The 23,210-nt window shown below is 39.5% G+C and overlaps 1 protein-coding gene across 5 annotated transcripts in view; it reads right to left on the bottom strand.

The window, feature by feature from the left end:
- The window catches only part of TASOR2 (transcription activation suppressor family member 2), a 79,406-nt gene extending 63,760 nt beyond the window's left edge, over positions 1 to 15,646 (bottom strand). For 2 of the 5 annotated variants that reach the window (XM_012521038.4, XM_058282456.2), the window contains exon 1: positions 14,782 to 15,023. In XM_012521038.4, the coding sequence (XP_012376492.2) occupies positions 14,782 to 14,872 (91 nt within the window). In that variant the 5' untranslated portion in view covers positions 14,873 to 15,023. Of the gene's footprint in view, positions 1 to 14,781 lie in introns of all 5 variants that reach the window. The other 3 variants (XM_071210086.1, XM_071210087.1, XM_071210088.1) reach the window with 3 other exon arrangements.
- Positions 15,647 to 23,210: the final 7,564 nt, after the last annotated feature.

The following is a 23,210-nucleotide window of genomic DNA, read 5'->3' on the forward strand; positions in this document are numbered from 1 at the left end:
TTTTCTTCTATATTATTAGTTTCATGAGTACAGGGACTCTGACCGTTCCAATAATGTACAGTGTCTGGCACATACCAGGGTTTCAATAAATGTTTGATATATTAATCAATTAGTTTTTTATTATATTATATAATATATAATATATATTATATTATATTATATATATTAATCAATTAGTTTTCATTTCTCTACTTAAACCACCCAATGGGCTTCTTCTTGTGCTCAGAACATAATCCACATTTCCTGCCATAGCCATGCATAATCTGGTCCCTGCTAATTTCCTCCAATTCCATCTTGTCCCACCCTCCCCAGACTTAATAAGATCCAGCTACACTGATCTTTCAGTTTCAAGCTCTTTCCTGTATATGCCATGATTCCTGAATGGAATGTTCTTTCCCCCATTCCTTTCATGGCTTAGTTCCTCTCTTCCTTTTGTGAACCTAAAAGTTCTCTTTCAGATATGCCTTCTCTAGTCATCTCATCTAAAGCAGGTGTTTCTTTTAAAGCATTCTTTATACAAGCAATTATTTTTATCAATTTACCTTTTTTTGGGGGGAGGGGGATCCTTCCTCACTAGAATGTAAGGTCCACAGAAGCCAATACTGTTTACTACTCCTCAAGTTCAGCAGAGCATTTGGAACTACAGGAGATACTCAACAAAGCTATAATTGGGTGGAGGAACTACAGGTAATTTTTGCTTCATATTTACAACTTTATGTATTATATGAAATTTTAAGTAAGCATAAATGTAATCTGGGGGAAATAAAGCTATTTTCATTTTGGAAAAAAGACTTTCCATAGTCCTGAACTGCTGCAAGATACAGTCTTTTTAAATAAAGAAAACATAAAGAAAGAGAAACAGTATTTGTCAAAACAATAATAGACCAATAAAACAAAGTGACTCCAGCAAAAAAAAAAAACAAAAAAACCTCCAGAAATGAAATATATACAATTTTCATAGAAATTTTAAAACACATAAGATTTGCCATGTACAAAAGTTTAAATGTTTTCCAAATTCCAGATAATCATGACAGATAATATAAAGTTCAAGACACCCCCTTGCTATTATTTGAAGTAAAAAGTCAATTTGCAGTCAGGTGCATTTCTAAAGATGACATGAAAGTACTTGGTCTACACAGAAAAAACGAAGCTGTAAGAAGCAACACCATCTCTCCAGCAGTTCTGGAAGAGTTTCACTGCCATAGTTTCATTTTAATTCATCTGGTATTTCAATGAGGAATGAAAGGAAAGGTGCTCTACAAACGTTGCTGTCATACCTGGTCTGGGAACTGGGGGCCTGGCTTTGCCCTAACACAGCTTTCTTTCACGCCTTACACCTGCACCTTAAGGTAAGAAACCACGGCCTCTTTCCATTTTCTCCCAGTCTCCTTCCTATCAGGTGTTGTTCAGACAAGACACCTTCAGTAGAAGGTTGTCTGCGGTCGGAACAAACAGCTCCAAGCAGCAGGGGTCTAGGGGTGTCCCACAAACACCACCGCCACCAAGGGCGGGCTGGGTCGGGGTTCGATTATCAAAAACCACCCCACACGAAAGTGGGCTGCCCCTGCAGTCCCCCTCCCTTCTGTACCTCATGATGCGTGGGGGACCGAGGCTCTGCCAGTGCAGAGCCAGCCGGCCCGCCCCCTGCCGCGGCCGCAAAGGCCAGTGTAGCGAGGCGAGGGGAGGCGCGTGTGGCGCCTTTTGAAAATAAACATGTGGAGAGGAGAGCCCGGCTGCGTAAGGGGCGGCGCGCACCGCACACTGCAGGCCGCGTGACCCGCAGGAACCGAGGCTGTGCTTGGAGTGACGCTCTTCTCCTCAGACTTGAGAAGGAAGCAAAGTGCCTTTGGCCCTGTGTTTCTTTTAAATCTCAGGATAACTTCACTAGGTGGATAGTTTGGTTTTTATTTTGCAAATAACCTCTCTAAGCTTCAATGCCGGCACCCAGAATGATGCCAGATTCCAAATCCCAAGTCTGACCCAAAACCCATGTTTCAAGAGAGTGACCTAAAATTTATTCTAACTCATTGTTCTTAGAAAACCTTTTCATTATTCGTCTATGTAGCTTCAATGGTCATCATGGGGCTTTACTTCAGGGTTTTGTTTCTGATTTACAAAATGAAAAGGCCTTTTGAATGAATATGCTCTTGAATACTTCCTCTAAACTCCAGGAGATGCTGATACCAGCACCTGGGACAGAAGTCGGGTGCTCATCCCTTCACGAAGTCATAGCACTAACAACCACAAAACAGAGCAAAAAGAAAATCAAATGGGGTTGGGAGTAAGCATCTCGATCCAACCAGAGAGCTTTACTTTTGACGCATTAGGAGTATATTTTAACCAAATAACGTAGGATATTCAAATGGATTTTCTATACCATATCTGCATTTGTTAGAAGAAAACTTAATTAGATCTCAGAGACTCAATACCGTTATTGTGCCGCACAAACAAAAAACAGGAAAATCTGAATACACAAAACAAATTACTTAAACCATGAAGAATTATGTAGACTAATTATGCGGCTACTTAAAATAGCACACTCAGTGTATTTAGCATATCCTACGACAAAGAAATTGGGATTATATCATTTAAAATGAGTTATACCTATTTACTGAAACTTTTTCATTTAACTAGGGTTTTCTTACCTAATATTCAATTTTTGAAGATTATTTTAACATTCTCAATATGCAGTCTGACTGTAAAAAGTACTTTTGTATATCAAACAGGTGTTTATATAATCTTACACCTATCTGATTTTGTTCTCTCTTGCTACACTGTGTAAAATGTCAAAAGAGTCCTTGGAGATCCTATTTTTTATAATCAATATTAGGCACCTTTGACTTTTTTATATTAGAAACACTTCTATGTTTATACAGTGACTTTAGACATTTGCAAAAGTAATTGACCATTGTGCTCGTTTCTCATCAAATTAGGTTGACTAATTTGTGCTTTAGCATTAAACTATCATCCTGCAATGAAGTGATTACATCAAACTTATTTACTATTTTCTAACTAGGATAGTGTTAAGTAGTTCTGTCCATCTTACAAGAAAACCCAAGGAATTAATTGCTTTCAGGAGCAATTATGTTTTAAGTCCCTCCTTTGGGGTCTCTTGATTATTGCATACGACAAAAGAGAGCATGACATCTGATCCAAACCAGAACAAAGGCAATTTTTAAAAAATTGCCGTCATCTCTAGATATAGCCTACCCCCAAAGCCCTGGGGAATATTCATGAGAATGGACTCACAGAGAAGTGGGAGACACCCACAGAATGAGGTAGGTGTCTCCAGCTGACAAACTAGACCTCAGAAGATAAGAGTCTGGAATATTCTTTCCTGTATTGAGAGGGTGGATGTACACCAAATGTTCTAAATAGGGCCTATTTTACCATGACAAGGAGGGTAGGGAATCTTTAACAGAATCCTAGCAAGAGATTTAGTTCTCCAATTAAATGTTATTCAAAACCTTATTAGCGGAAAACTGAAAATATGTCCCAAATACATACATGTCTTAAGATAAAAGAAAAATTAAGAAAAATCAAATGTAAAAACAAAAGAAGCCAATTTAGTTAATAAAGCCAAAGGTGTTTCTTCAAAAAGGCTAATAAAATAATCTTTTAGCAAATATTATCAAGACAAAAGAAAAATATTGGGGAAAAAAGGACATAACCACAGATAAGATTTTTAAAATTACAAACAATTTATACAAATAAACTTGAACATTGGTCTAAGTGGAAGAGTACCTGAATGAACAAATAACAATAAAAAAATAAAAAAAAAACCTGAAAGAGCAGTCATAGCTCTACCTACTTCCCCCAAAAGATCAGTTTCAGAGTTTTATTGACAACCTTCACTTTTCAGATTTTCAAAAATCCCCAAGTTTGGCAATGCATTCTGATGGGAAAGCTATGGAAAACAAAGGGAAAAGACAAGGAAAAATTATTTACTATATATAATAATATATTTATTTATACATTAAGATAGATAGGCTATAAAAATGGAAATTCACGTTCAGGAATAATAGTAAATGCACTAAAAACACCTCCTATCTACAGATTTAAGAATCGCAACAATCCCAAGCAAGATAAAAAGAAAACACAGCAAAACAAAAGGAAGCTAAAGACAAATATTAAAAGCAGCCATAGAAAAAGGAATGAAGAGACTGACAGCTGACTTCACAATAGCAGTAATGTAAGCCAGAGGAGACAGAAATTTTTATCTTTGATGTGCTCAAAGAAAACAATTGCCAACCTAAACTTCCATACTCTTCCAAACCATCTTCCAAGAATGACAGTGATATATTCAGGTCAACAGAAACAAATGTTCAATAAAAGCCATTCCTAAGGATGTACCTTAAGTAAAAGGAACATGATTCCTAAGATAAAAAAAAACATGGAAGAATAAAGTAGCGAAAATGTGGGAAATGTAAAAAAAGCACTGACTGTAAACTGCAATTCTAAAGACGTCCCCTTGAGATTGAAAGGAATTTTTAAAATAATTAAAATAAACATAATAACAAAAATAACATGTAAATCATGAAGGGTTTAAATGAAGTTAAAGTTCTAAAGTCCGTATGTTGTCTGAGAGAAAGGTAAAAATATTGCTTAACGTTAGATTTTGAAAAGTCAAGCTGGCATGGTACTTCTAGGACAATCATCAAAGGAAAAAGTACATAACTTCTAAACAATTAGATGGGAAAAATAGAAAACGTATTATCAATATGAAAAATAGCAAGAAAGGAGAGAAAAGAAATACTGAATAGCCACAACAAATAGCACAAAATAAGAACAGATGCATTAAATATAAAGATTGTCAGGGAAACGGACTTTGGCCCAGTGGTTAGGGCGTCCGTCTACCACATGGGAGGCCCGCGGTTCAAGCCCCGGGCCTCCTTGACCCGTGTGGAGCTGGCCCATGCGCAGTGCTGATGCGCGCAAGGAGTGCTGCACCACGCAGGGTGTCCCCCGCGTAGGGGAGCCCCACGCGCAAGGAGTGCACCCATAAGGAGAGCCGCCCAGCGCGAAGGAGGGAGCAGCCTGCCGAGGAATGGCGCCGCCCACACTTCCCGTGCTGCTGCCGACAACAGAAGCGGACAAAGAAACAAGAAACAAGACGCAGCAAAAAGACACAGAAAACGGACAACCGGGGGAGGGGAGGGGAAATAAATAAATAAAAATAAATCTTAAAAAAAAAAAAAAAAAAAAAAAGATTGTTAAATTACAGATAAAAAAAGATATTTTTATACTTCTTAAATTTCAACACGTTCTTCAAGACATATCTAAACATATAACTGTGAATCTACAATAATCTCAAAATAAAAAGCTTAATGAATGAAAAACAAACACCACATATAAAAAATAACATATAATAGGGATATTCACAAAGCCAAAAAAGGACTTATTGGTGGTGCAACAGACAAACCACTTGGCAAGATGGATTAAAAAGGGTGAAGGGACAATAGTCATTATCAGAAATAAAAAAGGAAACATAATTACACATGCTTCAGAGATTAAAGATAGTGAGCACTTAACATCTCTGTGCCAACAGATATTAAATTTTAGACAAAATGGACAGTCCTAGAAAATCTAAAACACAAAACTGACAAACATTTTTTTAAAAATCTGAATAATCCTGTAACCCCTAAAGAAATTAAATTGTTAATCAAAATCTTCCACAAATGGGAAGCGGCTGTGGCTCAATCAGATGAGCTCCGGTCTACCATGTGGGAGGCCCTTGGGCCTAACCCGCACGCTGCGGAGCATTGCCAGGCCCGTAGACACCGCAGAAAGCCGACTCAGCAAGGTGACGCAACAAAAAGAAGGGAGACAAGCGAGAACACAGAGGAGCCCGCAGAAGAGCCTGCAGCGAGTGGACACAGAGAGCAGCCAGCACGCAAAAAGCGTGATAAAAAAAAAAAAAAAAACTTCCACAAACAAACTTTAGGCCCAAGTATATTCACTGACAAATTATACCACAATTGGTTATCCACATGAGAATAAAGTTAAATTACACCTGTAATTCCACAATACACAAATACCAATTCCAAGTGTAGCAACATGAAATAAATCTGAGACTTTTTGAAGAAACTATAGAAGGATTTCTTTATTCTTCTATATCTCATAAATCATTGAGAAGACTGGTAAATTCAGCTACACTGAAATTAAGAACTTTTCATCAAAAAATATCACAGACAGAGAGAAAAGATATTTGTAACGTATTTAACTTTCAAAAGGTAGTATGCAGAATATATAAAGATGACCTACAGTCTAATAATCCAATAAAAAAACCCAGAAAAATGGACAAAGAACATGAATATTTGGTTCAAAGAAAAAGGAAAAAAAAGGCTCTTACACATATGAAAAGATGCTCAAGCTCAGTCAGAATAAAATACAAATTTAACTGAGATATCACTTCTCATTTTCAAAATCCACAAATCTGGCAATGCATTGGTTTGGGAAAATAATCACTTCAGTACACTGCAGTTAAGAATGCAAAATCCCCATGGAATAGTAGCTGGCCATAGTCATTAAAATTTCAAAAGCATTTCTCTTTTGACCCTGCCAATTCCAGTTCTTGAAATTCATCCTACAGCTATACCTGCTCATAAACAAAACTTACAACTATTCAAGGTTGAATATTCAAGATACCATTGTTTTTAACAACAGTAAGACAAAATAATCCCACCACTATAGTTAACTGTTAACGACACACAATGGAAAACTATGTACCGTTTAAAAATACTGAGGGAAGTGGATGGGGCTCAAGCAGTTGAGCACCTATCTACCACACAGGCACTCCCACATTTAGTTTCCGGTGCCTCCTAAGGAAAAGAAGCAGGACAGCAAGCTGGCGCAATGGGCTAGCATGGTGAGATGATGCAATGAGATGATATAACAAAGAGACACAACGAGGAAACACAATGAGACACACAAAAAACCAGGAGTGGAGGGAAACAGACTTTGGCCCAGTGGTTAGGGCGTCCGTCTACCATATGGGAGGTCCGCGGTTCAAACCCAGGGCCTCCTTGACCCGTGTGGAGCTGGCCATGCGCAGCGCTGATGCGCGCAAGGAGTGCCGTGCCACGCAAGGGTGTCCCCCGTGCCACGCAAGGGTGTCCCCCCGCGTGGGGGAGCCCCACGCGCAAGGAGTGCGCCCGTGAGGAAAGCCACCCAGCGTGAAAAGAAAGAGCAGCCTGCCCAGGAGTGGCGCCGCCCACACTTCCCGTGCCGCTGACGACAACAGAAGCGGACAGAGAAACAAGACTTCAGCAAATAGACACCAAGAACAGACAACCAGGGGAGGGGGGGAAAATAAATAAATAAATAAATCTTTAAAAAAAAAAGAAGAAAACCAGGAGTGGAGGTGGCTCAGGCCATTGGGTGCCTCCCTCCCACATAGGAAGTCCCGGGTTCGGTTCCAGATGTCTCCTAAAAAGATGAGCACACAACGAATGGACACAGAGTGCAGACGGCGAGTTCAAACAACAAGGGGGGGGGAATACATAAAATAAAATCTTAAAAACAAACAAACAGAAACTGAGACTGCTTCCTACGTACTGTTCTGGGATGACGTCCCAAAATTCAGTCTAGCAATGCTACACCCATAGTAGAAATAGCACAGATATAAAAATATGTATTTATACACTCAAAAAAGCACTGGAAAGAAGAACAATATACTAGTAAGAGATAGGGAAGTGAGAAATGGGTTAGATAAGTACAGGGAAGAAAGAGACTTTTTCAATGAACATTTTCATGTTTTTTTTTTGACCTTTTTGTTTTTATTTTATTTTCTCAAATAGGAAGTACTATCATTCTGAAGGTAGGTACACCTAAAGGGTACATCTTGTTTTTAACAGCATCCAGGACTTTTCTGTTGAATTTCAAAATAAGAAGAAAATATTTTCTTTTCTTTTGACAAATAATGTGCACCAGGATTAGGTGTGAGTGGACATATTTCTAAACTGTACAGGCAGGGACGGATGTGTGGTTTCAGCAGACTCAGACTCAACCAGGGAGAGCCTGGCAATGATGAGGGGAGGGGGGATGGAAGGAGCTGCAGTGGCGCACAGTTCAGTACAGGTACAGCAATCAGTGCTGTGTGGGGAAGAGGAGAAGTAGATGAGGGACACGGGCCATGTATTTTTTAATTGTTTAAACAAACAACATGGTTTTAGGCATTTTTTAAAAAGATTTATTTCTCCCCCCACCCCGTTCCCTGCACTGTCTGCTCTCTGTGTCCACTGGCTGTTTTCTTCTGTGTCTCCTTTTATTTTCATTAGGCGGCTCCAGGAACCAATCCTGGGACCTTCCAGGGGTGGGAGAGAGGCGATTACTCTCTTGCGCCACCTCAATTCCTTGTTCCGCTATGTCTTCTTATGTTCTCTCCTCTGTCTCTTGTTGCATCATCTTACTGCACCAGCGCTTCATGTCGGCCAGCACTCCTGTGTGGGGCAGCTTTCCCGTGCTGGGGGGCATTCCCACTCAGGGTGGCACTCCTGTGAGGGGCGACATTCCCTCATGGGCCGGACTCCACATGGGCCAGCTTGCCCTCACCAGGAGTCCCTGGGCATAGAACCCTGGACCTCCCTATGGCAGATAGGCGCCCAATTGGTTGAGCCACATCTGTTTCTGTATGTTACTTATTTTTTAAAACTCCCATAAATTAATAAGAAAAACATGCACCCACTAGAAAAAGTGGGAAAAATATCCTCAAAAGAATCTTTAATTATAAGTTGAAAGGAGCCTCAACTTCTTTAGGTAATCAGAGAATGCAGTTTAAAACAACAGTGGGGAGCAGATGTGGTTCAAGCGGTTGAGCACCTGTCTCCCACATGGGAGATCCAGGGTTTGGTTCCCAGTGCTTCCTAAAAACAAACAAACAAAAGCAAACAACAAGCAAACAAATAAAAAACCAACTCAAGGGAGTTGAGTGCTGGCTTCCCACATACAAGGTCTGGGGTTCAATCCCTGGCCTGGTACCTCAAAACAAAACAAAACCAAAAAGCCAACAAAACAAAACATAAAAACAACAAAAAACAGACCCACCTGTCCGGGTGTTATCAAAAAAAATTTTTTTAAGTTGGACAATGCCATATGTGGAGACTGAGGAGCAAAGGAAGGCCTCCTCCACTATAGGTAGAGTATAAATCAGAACTACCCTTTTGGAAAAGTTAAACATGATGTAATAAAGTTTCCCAGTAGACCCAGCAATTTCACAAGTAATATGCTGTTTTACAAGTACTGTATAAGTGCACTTGGAGAGATGAACAAAAATGTTTACAACAGCATTCACTTTAATAGCTCAAATTTGGAAATAACCCATATGTTCATAAACAATAAAATGAATAAATATCTAATATAGTCTTACAGTGGATTATTATAGTCCAATGAAAATTAATGAACTCAGCAGTGGTTCCCCAAGTGGTGATGATGTTGAGGCATGAGATTTTTTTAATATTATAGACCGATGGGTTTTTTTTTTTTAAAGATTTATTTATTTATTTCTCTCCCCACCTCTCCCCACTTGTCTGCTCTCTGTGTCCATTCGCTGTGTGTTCTTCTATGACCGCTTCTATGCTTATCAGCGGCACCTGGAATCTGTGTTTCTTTTTGTTGTTATTGTTGCATCATCTTGTTGTGTCAGCTCTCCGTGTGTGCGGCGCCATTCTTGGGCAGGCTGCACTTTCTTTCACGCTGGGTGGCTCTCCTTACGGGGGCGCACTCCTTGTGTGTGGGGCTCCCCTACTCGGGGGACACCCCTGCGTGGCAGGGCACTCCTTACGCGCATCAGCACTGCGCATGGGCCAGCTCCACACGGGTCAAGGAGGCCTAGGGTTTGAACCGCGGACCTCCCATGTGGTAGGCGGACGCCATATCCATTGGGCCAAGTCCGCTTCCCTAGACCAATGGATTTTAATGACAGAATATGAGAAGCTCATTAATATAATTTCAAATACATTGCAGCTAACCTTTAAGAAACTGTTAAGTTTTGATGTGTATCAAAGAATAATATCTATAATGATCTGAAGAGGCTATTAAAATACTCCTCCCTTTCCCAACTAAGTAATGACTAAAGCCAAATTTTCTTTATATACGTCAACAAAACAATATATTGCAATGACTGTAGAAGCAGACATGAGACTCTAGTCCTTAAAAAACACATTAAAGATGGAAGCGGATGTGGCTCAACTGATAAGGCATCCACTTTCCACAATGGAGGGTACAGGGTTCAATCCCCAGGGCCTCCTGACCGGTGTGGTAAGCTGGCCCACGCTCAAGGAGTGCCGTGCCACGCAGAGGTGCCCCTGCGTAGGGGTGTCCCACGTGTAAGGAGTGCGCCCCGCGTGAAAAAAGTGCAGCCTGGCCAGGAGTGGCGCCACACACAAGGAGAGCTGATGCAGCAAGATGACACAAGAGACTTAGTTTCCCAGTGCTGCCAGATAATGCAAGCAGACACAGAAAAACACACAGCGAATGGACAGAGAGAGCAGACAATGGGGGAGAGGGGAGAAAAATTAAAAAAAAAAAAAAGACATTAAAGATATTTGCAAAAATTTAAAACAATGTCACTCTTCCAATTGCTTTTGTTTTGGAAAATATTTTTCACTAAAATGTTATGGTAAGACTTAATAGTACATTGAAATGTACTAATAAACATGTATTTTTAAAATGTATATTTTAATATCTAATATGATAATTATTAATAGCTATAACCCACTTATCTTTGGGGTTCTCAATTCTTAAGAACTTTAAGTGAGTACTGAGACCAAAATCTTTCTGAATTGCTGAACTATAGCTAGATGCTTCAATATGGATGCATCTTAAAACATAACTTTGATCAAAAGCAATTGACAGATACCAATGACAGGTGATATATGGCTGACAGGGAGCTGTACAGAACATATGTCCAGGGTGCATGGTAATGTTTGGATATACTCATAGTGGCAACAATTAAAAACCACAGCAGGGGGGGTACTGGGTTCCTGGCCAGTGGTGCTCTGTCGTGGTCCCTAGGGGAGCAGCGACGGTCTCCCAGGTGCAGCGGTGGGGACCGGGAGGGAGTGAGGGTTCAACGGTGAGCCCCTGATGCTAGTGACTGTGCTTGTGAGCTGATAAGCCTAGAATAAGAACAAGGCCTAGAGCAACATTGTGCCTGGGAATTTCCTCCTGTCAGCCTTCATGTTACTCAAATGTGGCCAGTCTCGAAGCCAAACTCAGCATGTAGATGCAGTGCCTTCCCCCCAGCGTGGGACATGACACCCGGGGATGAGCCTCCCTGGCACCGAGGGACCACTATCAACTACCAACTGATGATGCAACTGGAAAATGACCTTATACGGAAGGTTCAATGTGGATCAGCAGAATATCCCTGTCTACATAAAATAACATGACTTTAAAATGCTGTTTGAACTAAAGTAAGGGGGAAATGGAAAAGAGAAATGAGTTTATATGGCTACGAGTTTCTAAAAAAGAGTCTGGAGGCTGGCAGAAGGATTGCCCTCATGCACAACTGAGCAGAGTCAGAGAGACAGATAAAGCAGATACAACCCCCAGATATCGGTTCCTTCAAGGGCTAAAGAGACCCATGGGAGTTATGGTCATGGCCGATGGGGTTAACTACCAGGTCAGATGGCCCCTTTTTGGAACTGGTGTTTATGTGTGATGAATCTGGACTCAGATGGGATCTTCCTTCATAAGACTTTCATGCTAATGTGCTGGAGGTGCAGTTAACGTTGGGGTTTAAGATATATTTAGGGGATTTGAATCTCTGGACTGACAATGTGATAGCCAGGTCCTGAGCCTCAACAGACTCCAGCACCTACAATATGATTTATTGGACTTACCACACTCAGCTAAGATGGAGTTGAAGAAGGACAACCACCACACCATGGAGCCTAGAGTGATTGCAACTGAGAGTGGGAGGATTGCATCCAGCATCCATGTGGAATCTGAGCCTCCTCTTGACATAGAGGTGCAATGGACACAACCAATCCAATGTCCACATAGAAGAGGTGGCATTGGATTGGGAAAAGTGGACATGGTGGCTGATGGGTGTGGGGAAAGGCAGGAAGAGATGAGAGGTGGAGGCTTTGGGACATGGAGCTGCCCTGGATGGTGCTTCAGAGGCGATCACCGGACATTGTAAATCCTCGCAGGGCCCACTGGATGGAATGGAGGAGAGTGTGGGCCATGATGTGGACCATTGACTATGAGGTGCAGAGGTGCCCAAAGATGTACTTACCAAATCCAATGGATGTGTCATGATGATGGGAACGAGTGTTGCTGGGGGGGGGGGGGGGAGAGGTGGGGTGGGGGGGGGGGTTGAATGGGACCTCACATGTATATTTTTAATGTAATATTATTACAAAGTCAATAAAAAAAAAAATAAATAAATAAATAAATAATTAAAAAAAAAAAAAAAAAGCAATTGACAGAATATATCGTATGATGCTATTAAAATAAATTTTGAAAACAGGCAAAAGTAAATATTATGTTGGGTAAGGATACATTTAAGTGACAAAATGAAAGAAAAACAAGGGAATAGTAAAAATTCACGATGACAATGGTGATAGGACAGGGAATACTTGGCTTCCAGGGTGAGACGCAGATGTACTTTTCTTTTTTAACTGTACATATTAATGTAATATTTCACAACAAAAGCATTTTAAAGAAGTAACAGGGAGATATACCTACTCCCCTAAAAGGTAAAACTCAAAAGCATGTCTCTTCTTAAACTAATCTATAAATTTACTGCAGTTGCAAATAATATCCCAACAAAGTTTTCTATAGCATTTGAAAAGATGATTCTAAATTTCATCTGCAAGAGAAAATACAAAAGAGCCCCTAATTAAAAAAAAAAAGAGTGTCAAAATACATTCTAAAGTTACAAAAATTAAAACAGTGTGGTAAATGCTAAATGGGTCAAGGAACATTAGAATGCACAAAACCTGGTTAAAAAAAAAAAAGAGCTACAGATATGAACTGGCCATAAATGTTTAACTTACTTATTCACCAAGGAAGGTAAAAAGTTTTAAATTTAAATGTGACACTACTTTCAATTTTTAGATTGGTTTAAAAAAAAAGTTTGCACCCATTCCTGGGTAATAGGGAGAAAAAAACACACCTTTTGAAAGACTGAATAAAAAAAGGGCACAATTATTTGAGGGCAATTTAGCAGCCTGATCCTTCAGCAGTCTCATAAGGATTCAATTCTACAGAAATACTATTATGAGTACTTGAAGCATTGTTTGTAAAAGCAAAACAGATAATCACTGGAGCATTAGTCAGTCACAGGAAAAAAACGTGACAATAACTTAAATGCCCATGATAGAGGAATTAAGTACTCCTCTGACAAATGAATAGGTGTTATACGTAGACATCATATTCTATTAACAAACACTGTGTCTCAGGCACTTCTCTAGACACTACAGATTTTTGCACATTTAAAGAACTATGTTTGAACTACAGAAGATGCTCATGATACATCTCTTTTCAAAGGGAATTGGTTAAATTCCCTGAAAACACAAAATTCCAAACACTGTCTTTATCTTTCTTATTAATAATTATGTACAAACACTTTGTCACCTTTACTTTCTCCGGCTTAGGGTTATATATTTATTGATGTACTGAAGATACTGTATAGAGCTATATTCATTTCTACAGGGCAGTTTTTCAACAGAAAAGTTTTCCTGCACTATTAAGAAACACTTGCTTTGTTACAAACCTCCTGGGTAGGATTACAACCAGTAGTACATCCTTTAATATTAAATACTACTCCTACCCCCTTTTGCCGTCAAATGATTTTTCCGGAACACCGTGGGCCCTCAGATCAGTGTTTTCACCACAATAATAGCATACGCTTGTATAAAAAGTTTAGAATATATTTTTATAAACCTTATTCTGATTTTACCTTACAGGGAAAAAGGGTAAAACGGGGTATTCAAATCTGTGGATTACAAATTTGTGATTAAGAGAAACGGGGATTTTAAAAGTGTCTTTTATTTAATTTCGAGGTTCCTCTGCCACGTTCTCCCATCAAATGCTGCTTGGTATCACTTCAGACAAACTGCTGGGATGCATGGACCAACATGTGACATTTCCTATGCATTACTTGTTTTCTGCTAAATGATCCTTTCTACAGAGACCTCTTCCATTTATACCAACTTTAAAAATAAAAGGTCACGCAGTGCCCTGAACTTTCTCCAGAAAGAAACTGAAGTAGATTTCATAAAGAACCCCTAGAAAATTATTTCCCAGCCAGTCCAATCCAAATGCGCGAAATTTCCACCAATTACATATTAAAATATCTAGGAGGACGAAGCTCTCCTCTGCCAGGCATCTCAAACGAAATGTTTAAACCGTTCTAGAGTTTTTGCCTCAAAGAGGTGAAAGATGAATTCCGAAGCCCTATACGAACTTGAGAAATGGTGACTTCCTATAAACAACTGAGATCTATATGTTAGCAGCAGAGAGAACGGCAACAAGTTGCATAAGGTGGAAAAATTTAAAGAGCCGCAAAACCTTCCGAGAAACGACCCCTGCCAATCCCACTCACCCCAGCGCAGGACAGATATGCAAGAACGCGTTAATCACGCATCATCCAAGAAAAAACATTCAAAGCCCTTAAATAAGTATATCAGCAAAGCCGCAACAGCAACCACAAAACCCCCAGGGAGTTATATCGTGCATTTAAAGCCTCGGAGGACTGGACCTTCTCCTTCCTTTCAGGCGTCTACAGAAGTTCACAGAGGAGTGCGCTCCAAAACCGATGAAGTTTTTTACCTGTACTCTGCGCTGCCGCCGCCCCAGAAGACTTCAAATTACTGTTCAGTTTCTTTCCCATGCTTTTAGATTTTGTCAGCTCCTTCTTCATGTGCGTTTCCTTTCTCTCGGTCCCTCGTGGCCAAATGGGACATTTATATCGACAGATGTTTTCGAATCTTCTTTTTCTTTTCTTAAATGAGGCGACGTCTCTTTCCCCTTCCTAGCAACGGAGAGCTCAGGTAGCTTCTGTAAACTCCCCTCCTCCTGAATTTCCAACAGGCGAAACTCTATCCCAAGTTTGTAAAGGCTCTTCAAAACTCCACCTCAGAAGGATCCGAGAGTGTCCACGTTGCACCTCGTCAGCAATACGGCCAATCTTCCTCTCCGTCAGTCCTTCTGCCAAGAGCACGCAAGGGGCGGATACGACAACTGGCGAACGAAAGAGGACGACTTGAGGGAGGGAGGGAAGCCCCGAGGCCGGGCTACGGCGACAGCGCCCGGGCCAGCCTGGGTCTCTAGCGTGGACGCCGCTCCCAGGTGCTGAAAGAAGGGAGGGAAGCAGGGTGGGGATAGAAGGCCGAGTCGTGAGACTCGAAGCCCTCAGGCGCCGCCGCGCTTTGAAGCAAAGCTTCCAGTTCTTCTCAGAAGGGTCATAGAAAAGAGAGATCCCGGTGACGCGACACCGCCTGCGGCAACATGTCGACCTGCCTAGTGATGGTCGCGAGCAACCGGAAGTAAAACCTCGCGACCAAAGGAAAAAGAGAAAAAAAAAAGGGAAAGTGAAAACTGAACTGTGGAACACCCTAAGACCAGAGAACGAATCACTGAGAAGCTGCTGAAGCGCAGGCGCAGGCCGCGCTCGGCGTCCACGCGGCACTCATCTATCGCCTCTGCGCAGGCGCGAGGCGAGAGCTCGTCCGGGATTGGAGAATAGCGTCTGCCGCGAGCCGCGGCCCAGCGGGCGGGGCAGGTGTCTCCCCAGCGGCGTCCTGCCGGATGCGGAAGGCGCCCGCGGGAAGACCACCCGGAAGTCGCCGGGTGCAGCGACTAGGCGTGCTGTGGGGGGCTAGCTTGCCCCACAGTGGTGCGTCTTTGCTTCTGCCTAGTTTCCGTCGCTGCTGCGCGACCCTTCTTTTGTCTTGCAGAAAAGCGGTAATTTCCAAATCTCGTCCTTATTTCAGTTTAGTGATGTTAAATAACGCTTGTAATTGTGCTACTCCCCGGGAAACCACCTCTGAAAATGTATAATCAATGTAGGGAAGGCTAGGATGACCATATACAGCAGTAATTGAGGTCTCATTATGCGAGATAAGTACCGATGGAAGGTATCATTACCCATGAGCCAGGCACTATGCCACGTGATGAGAATACAAAGAACTTTATGCATTGAACTGAAAGTTTAATTTACTGGTTGCTATGTGCCAAGTGCTGTCTTAGGCACTGGGATTACAGTCGTAAAAGATAGACAAAGCCCCTGCACTTAATGGAACTTATTCTAGAGGTGTGGAAAACAGTAAACAGGTGAACAAAACGGTAGAATTTCAGATAACGGGAAAACAAACTGGAAAGGCTAAAGGCAGAAGCTGGAGGCCATTGGCAGAAGAGGCAGAGCTACAAAGGTCTGAGTAAGGAACTTTTGAAGGTAAACCTGAATGACAAGATCTGATCAAATCCATCTGGAAAAAAAGTATTCCAAGCAGAAAGCGAAACAAATGCAAAGCCCCTCTGAAGAAGGGAAATTAAGCATGTACAAGGTGGCTGACTGGAGAAGCAAAAAGTATAAAGTACACAAAACCAGAATGTACACATGATGGATCACAAAGCAAACATTCATGAAATAGTCAAGGTCAAGAAATAGAACATTGCCAGCACCCCAGAAGCTCCCTCTTGTGCCTCCCCTCAATCACTATCCCTCTCTCTGCCACTATTCTGACTTCCCATACTTTTCTTTATAGGTTTCCACCTAAAACTGTATAAAGCCATAACAACATAATTTAGTTTTGCTTGTGTTTTGAACTATATATAAATCAAATCATTTTGTCTGGTCTCTTTGGAGTAACTTATGTTTGTGACATTATGTTTTTCTATGTGCTTGTTTTCCCATTTTCGTTGCTACATATGTAGGTGTGGATGTAGCACATTTTCTTTTATCTATTGTGTATTGTCGATAGACATTTGGATTATTTCCAGTTCTTGACTATTATGAAGAACACAACTATTTATGTTTCTTGGTGCACATGTGCACTTATTTCTGTCGGGTATATATCTAGTATATCTGGGCATGCTGGATATGATAGTTTGGGTTTTCCTTTCAGCAAATATTTATTCCCTTCCCTCTCCCACCCTTTGCCAAGTTTACATCTCTACCCTATTGATGTTGGGGTTGGTCATGTGAAGTTTGTTAGGCTCCTAGAATATTAGCACACAGGACATACCAGGAGTCTTAACTGTGCTTGTGCAACATGAAGAGGAGTCTTAAGTGTGCTTGTGCAGTTTGAGTTGGCTCTTGCCCTCGGGTGATTTGCATTTGGAGAATGTGCCTTATATAGCTGTTGTCCTTTCACATGCAGAGTTAACATGCAGAGCAGATGAGAATTCAACCCAATTTAGATTAGCAGAATTTTAGTCATCCCAAAGATTAATGGGCTTGAGAATTAATGCTGTTGTGAAGCTACTGGTTTGGGGGTGATTTATTATGCAGCATTATTTTAGCAATAATGAATGTGTATGTTCAACTTTAGCAGGTAATGCCAAACTTTTTGCAAATTGGCTCCATGAAGTTACACTCTCATATGCAATGTGTGAAAATTCTAGTTGTTCTACATCCTTGCCAATGCTTTTTAATTTTAGCAACTCTGGAGGGTATGTTATGGTTTTAATTTGCATTGCCTTGAATTTTATTCTTTTTCAAGTGTTCTGGCTATTTTAGGTCTTTTGGATTTCTGTATACATTTTGGAATCAGTTTATCATTTTCTACCCCCAAAAATCTTGCTGGGATTTTGGCTGGGATTGTGTTGAATATACAGATCAATTTAGAGAGACTATTTTCATGTCTTAGATTTAGTCATATTTACCTCTAATTGTTTTATATTTTTTATGCTACTCTTAGTGATGTTTTTAAACTTAATGATATTTAAATTTTTAAATTTACAATGGTTTGTTGCTAGTATATAGAAATATAATTGATTATTTCCATATTGACCTTGTATCCTGCAACTTGCTAAGCTCATTTGTTAGACTCATTTGTTGTTTGTGTATGTGTGTGTATTCAGACTTGTCAGCAAAATAGCTTTATATCTTTGTTTCCAATCTGTATGTTTTTTGGGGGTAAGGGAGGGAGAGGGGTCTTATTGCACTAGTTATAACCTCCAGTGAGATGCTGAATAGAAGAGGTAAGAGCAAAAAAAGCATTCAGTCTTTTACTGTTAAGTATGATGTTAGGTTTGGTGTTTTGCAGATGCCCTTTTTTTAGGTTGAGGAAGTTCTTCTATTCTTAGTTTTAGATTGTTTTTATCATAAACAGGTGTTGAATTTGTACTTTTTCTGCATCTATTGAGATGATGATATAGTTTTTTCTTTTTTCATCTTAACAGTGAATTACATCAATTGATTCCCAAATGTTAAATCAACTTTGAGTTCCTGGGATAAATCCAGTTTGGTCAGGATACATTATCCTTCTTACATATGCAAATATCTTGCTGATACTTTAAGGACTTTGGCATCTATGTTCATGAGGGATATTGGTCTGTAGTTTACTTTTCTTGTAATATCTTTATCTGGTTTTGGTATTCTGGTAACTCTGGTCTACAATGAATGAAGAAGCATTCCCTCTTCTGCGAATGTCCAGAATCTTTTATTAAATTTGGTATTATTAACCAGTGAAGGCATCCAGGCATGAATTTTTCTTTATAGGCAATTTTAAAGTACATATATTCTATTTCTTTAATAGATGTAGCACTATTAAGAATACCTAGTTTTTCTTGGATGAGCTTTGGAAGTTTATGTCATTCAGGAAATTTATCCATATCATCTTAAGTTGTCAAATCTTCTGGTATAAAGTTAGTCATTTATTGGTATAAAGTTAGTCATAACATTTCTTTATTTTCCTTTTAATGTCTATCTATATAGTCTATAGTGTTAGCCCCTCTCTGATTCCCGATATTGGTAATTTGTGTCTTTTCTCTTTTTTTTTTCCTAAAGATTTATTTATTATTTATTTCTCTCCCCTTCCCCCCGACCCTGGTTGTCTGTTCTGTGTGTCTATTTGCTGCGTCTTCTTTGTCTGCTTCTGTTGTCCGGGGCACAGGAATCTGTGTTTCTTTTTGCTGCGTCATCTTGCTGTCTCATTTCTCTGTGTGGGCGGTGCCATTCTTAGAGAGGCTGCACTTTCTTTCACACTGGGCGGCTCTCCTTACAGGGAGCACTCCTTGCGGGTGGGGCTCCCCTACGCAGGGGACACCCCTGCGTGGCAGGGCACCCCTTTCGCCCATCAGCACTGCACATGGGCCAGCTCCACACGGGTCGAGGAGGCTGGGGGTTTGAACCACAGACCTCCCATGTGGTAGACAGAAGCCCTAACCACTGGGTCAATTCCGCCACCCTTTTCTCTTTTTATTCCTACTCTGTCTGGTAACTAGCTTTTGATTTCATTGATTTTTCTGTTGTTTTTGTTTTCCCTGTCATTTATTTTCTGTACTTCTATTTCTTTTTGCATTCTTTATATTTGTTGGATTTAATTTACTCTTCTTTCCCTGGTTTGTTAAGACAGAAATTTACAACATTGAGAAATTTTTTCTTTTCTAATAAAAGCATTATATAAATTTCCCTTGAGGTGCTAACTTTAGCTGCATTCTACTAATTTTTAAATGGTGTGTTTTTATCTTCATGGTATGTTCTAAAGTCCCTGTGATTTCTTCTTCGATCTATGGATTAAATTATGTTATTTATCTTTCAAGTACAGGGAGATTTTCTAGGTATCATTCTGTTGATTTTTAATTTAATTTCATTTTGGTCAAAAAACTTACTTTTTATTATTTCAATCTTGGTAAATTTATTGACAGTTCTATTATGGCCCACAGATGTTTTTTGTTAATATTTTGCATGCACTTGAAAACAATGTGTATTTTGCTGTTATTTAGTTGAGTATTCCATCAATGTTAATGAGGTCAAGTAGGTTTTTATGGTTGTTTAACTCTTCCATATCATGACTGGCTTCCCATTTATTTGTTCTATCAACTACTAAGAGTAGTACAGAAATCTCCAACAATGGTTGTAGATTTGACTGTTATTCTCTTTTGTTCTATTAATTTCTGTTTCATATATTTTGAAGCTCTTTTATTAGGTACGTACACATTTAGGATTGTTTCTTCTTAGTGAATTGACCCTTTTATCATTATAAAATGTCACTATCTCTGGTAATGTTTCTTGTTCTGAAGTCCATTTTATCTCATATAATATATCCATTCCAGTTTTCCTTTATTTTTTCTTTTAAAGAGATTAAAAAAGGCAAAAAATGTTTTATTTTTATGACATATTTAACAATTCCTTCACTCTTCATTCTTTTGTATAGATCCAAATTTCAGTTTGAAATCCTTTTCCTTCTAAGTAAAAAAAAAAAAATCCTTTAGCATTTCTTGGGAGTATTTCTGCGGACACAATTTTATTTCCCTTGGAAAGATAGAAAGGAGTAGAATTGCTGGGTCATATGGTAATTCTGTATTTAAAATTTTGAGAAACTGCCGGTTTTAGTTTGCCAAAGGGTTGCAGGTACAAAGTGCCAGAAATGGGTTGGCTTTTATAAAGGGAATTTATTTGGGGTAAAAACTTACAGTTCTGAAGCTATGAAATTTCCCAATCAAAGTACCATCAGAGGTCTTTCTCACCAAAGTCAGCTACTGTTGATCCTATTGTCCAGCTACATGGCGAAGCAAGATGGCCTCTGAGCTCTACCAAGGTCTCTGCCTTTTACTCTCCTCTGGAGTTCAGTTGTTGGCAACCAGGCATTGGCTTCTCTCTTTCTGGGCCTCCTCTATCAGTCTTAGCTACTCCACTTTCTTCCCAAGTTCAGCTGCAAGCTATCAGGCATATGTCTCATCTCTTCCTGGGGCTCAGCTCTTTGGTCCTCTTGGGGACTTTTCTCCTTGCAGTCCAGCTATGGGCAAAACTGGAGCCCTTTCTCTCACATTGCAGGATCAAATACAGTGGCTTCCTTTTCCTCTGTATCTTCATTTATATCAGATCCAGCAAGAGGGTGGAGATTAAACCTGAGTCACGCCTCACTGACATAGCCCAATTGAAAGAATCTCACACTCACAGGACTGCATTAATTCAGAAACAATTTTTCTCTTTGGGGATTCATAAAAGAATTTCAAACTGCCACACTGCAAAACCTTTTCAAAGTGGCTCCATCATTTTACATTTTCCCATCACCAATAAAGGAAAAGTCCAATTCTCTACATCCTTGCTGCACAAGATATCCCCCATTGAATTGTGTTGGCTCCCTTATCAAAAAACATATGACCACAAATGTAAGGGTTTACTACTGACTATCAATTCCAATCCAAAGACCTATATGATTATCCTTATGTTAGTACCATTGTCTTGATTTCTGTAGCTTTATAGTATGTTCTGAAACAGGGAAATGTGAGTCCTCCAACTTTGTTCTTTTTCAAAATTGTTTTGGCTATTCTGAATCCCTTGCATTTCCACATGAATTTTAAGATTTCTACAAAGCAAAACAAAGCAAAAAAACAGCTGGGATTCTGATAGGGATTGCTTTGAACCTGTAGATCAATTTGGGGAGTATTACTATCTTAACAATATTATCTTCCAATTTATGAACATGGCATATTTTTCCATTTATTTAGGTATTCTTAGTTTCTTTTGACAATGTTTTTAGTTTCCAGTGTATAAGTGCTATATTTCTTTTGTTAAATTTAATCCTAAGTATTTTAATTTTCTGATGTTATTTAGAATGGAATTTTCTTGAAGCTTTCATTGTTAGTCTAATACAATAGAGTTTTGTATGTTGACCTTGCATTCTAGAAACTTGTTGAACTCCTATTAGTTCTAGTGGAATCCTTATATATTAAATCTATGTATAAGATCACGTTGGTGAACAGAGATAGTTTTAATTCTTCCAATTCTAATCTGAATATCTTTTAAATTTCATTTTCTTGCCTAATTACACTGGCTGAACCTCCAGTAAAATATGTATTTTTTATTCTTGAATTGTTCTATTACTTTTTTGTTTGTTCATTTTTAATTAATTTTTTTTAATTTTTAAAAATTTTTAAAGATTTATTTATTTCTTCCCTCCTCCCCCATTGTCTGCTCTCTGTGCCCATTCACTGTGTGTTCTTATTTGTCTCCTTGTCTTTTCTTTAGGCGGCATCAGGAACTGATCCTGAGACCCTATGGAGTGGTAGAGTGGTACTCAATCTCTTGTACCACCTCAGTTCCGTGGTCTGCTTTGCCTCTTTTTGTATCATCATCTTGCTGTGCCAGCTCTCTGCTTGGGCCAGCACTCCACTCAGGCCAGCTTGCCTTGCAGGTCAGCATCCTATATTGGCCAGCTCTACTTTCCACTTAGGCCAGTTTTCTGTGCGGGCCAACTTGCCTTCACCAGGAGGCCCTGGGAATTGAACCCTGGACCTCCTATATGGTAGACAGCAGTCCAATCACTTGATCCATATCTGCTTCCCTATTTTTTATTTTGAAAGAAGCTATAGATTATACAAATGTTTCATAAAAAATATAAGGGATTCCCATATGCCCCAGGCCCTTCCCTCCACAATATCCCACATTACTGTGGGAAATACTGTATTTAATACTAATAAACATATTAGTGTGGTACGTTTATTAAAATTAACCCATATTGAAGCATTGCTACTAACCATGGACTACAGTTTATATTATAGTTTACACTCTGTCCTGCAAAATTATTTAAGTTATGACAAAATATTTAATGGCCTTTCCAGTACAATATTGAAGAGAATTGATGAGCAGAAATCCTTGTCTTGTTCTTGATCTTAGGGAAAAAGCTTTCAGTCTTTCATGATTAAGTATGATGTTAGCTGTAACTTTTTCATAGCTGCCCTTTTTCATGTTGAGGAAGTTCCCTTCTATTCCTAGTTTCTTGTTTTTTATCATGAAAGGCCGTTGGATTTTATCACTTGCTTTTTCTGTATATACTGAGATTGCCTTTTATTCTATTAATATGATGTATTATATTAATAGATTTTCAGTTGTAGATCACACTTGATCATGGTGCTTAATTGTTTTTATATTTCTGCACATCCTTCCTGGATTTGGTTTGCTAATATTTTTTGAGAATTTTTGCCTCTATATTGATAAAGGATATTAATGTCCTTTAGTTTTCTTTACTGGTGATGGCTTTCTCTGGTATTGGACTCTGTTTAATACTGGCCTCTCAGGATGAGTTTGG

The sequence above is a fragment of the Dasypus novemcinctus genome, chromosome 20 (genome assembly GCF_030445035.2).
Source record: "Dasypus novemcinctus isolate mDasNov1 chromosome 20, mDasNov1.1.hap2, whole genome shotgun sequence".
NCBI classification, from domain to species: domain Eukaryota; kingdom Metazoa; phylum Chordata; class Mammalia; order Cingulata; family Dasypodidae; genus Dasypus; species Dasypus novemcinctus.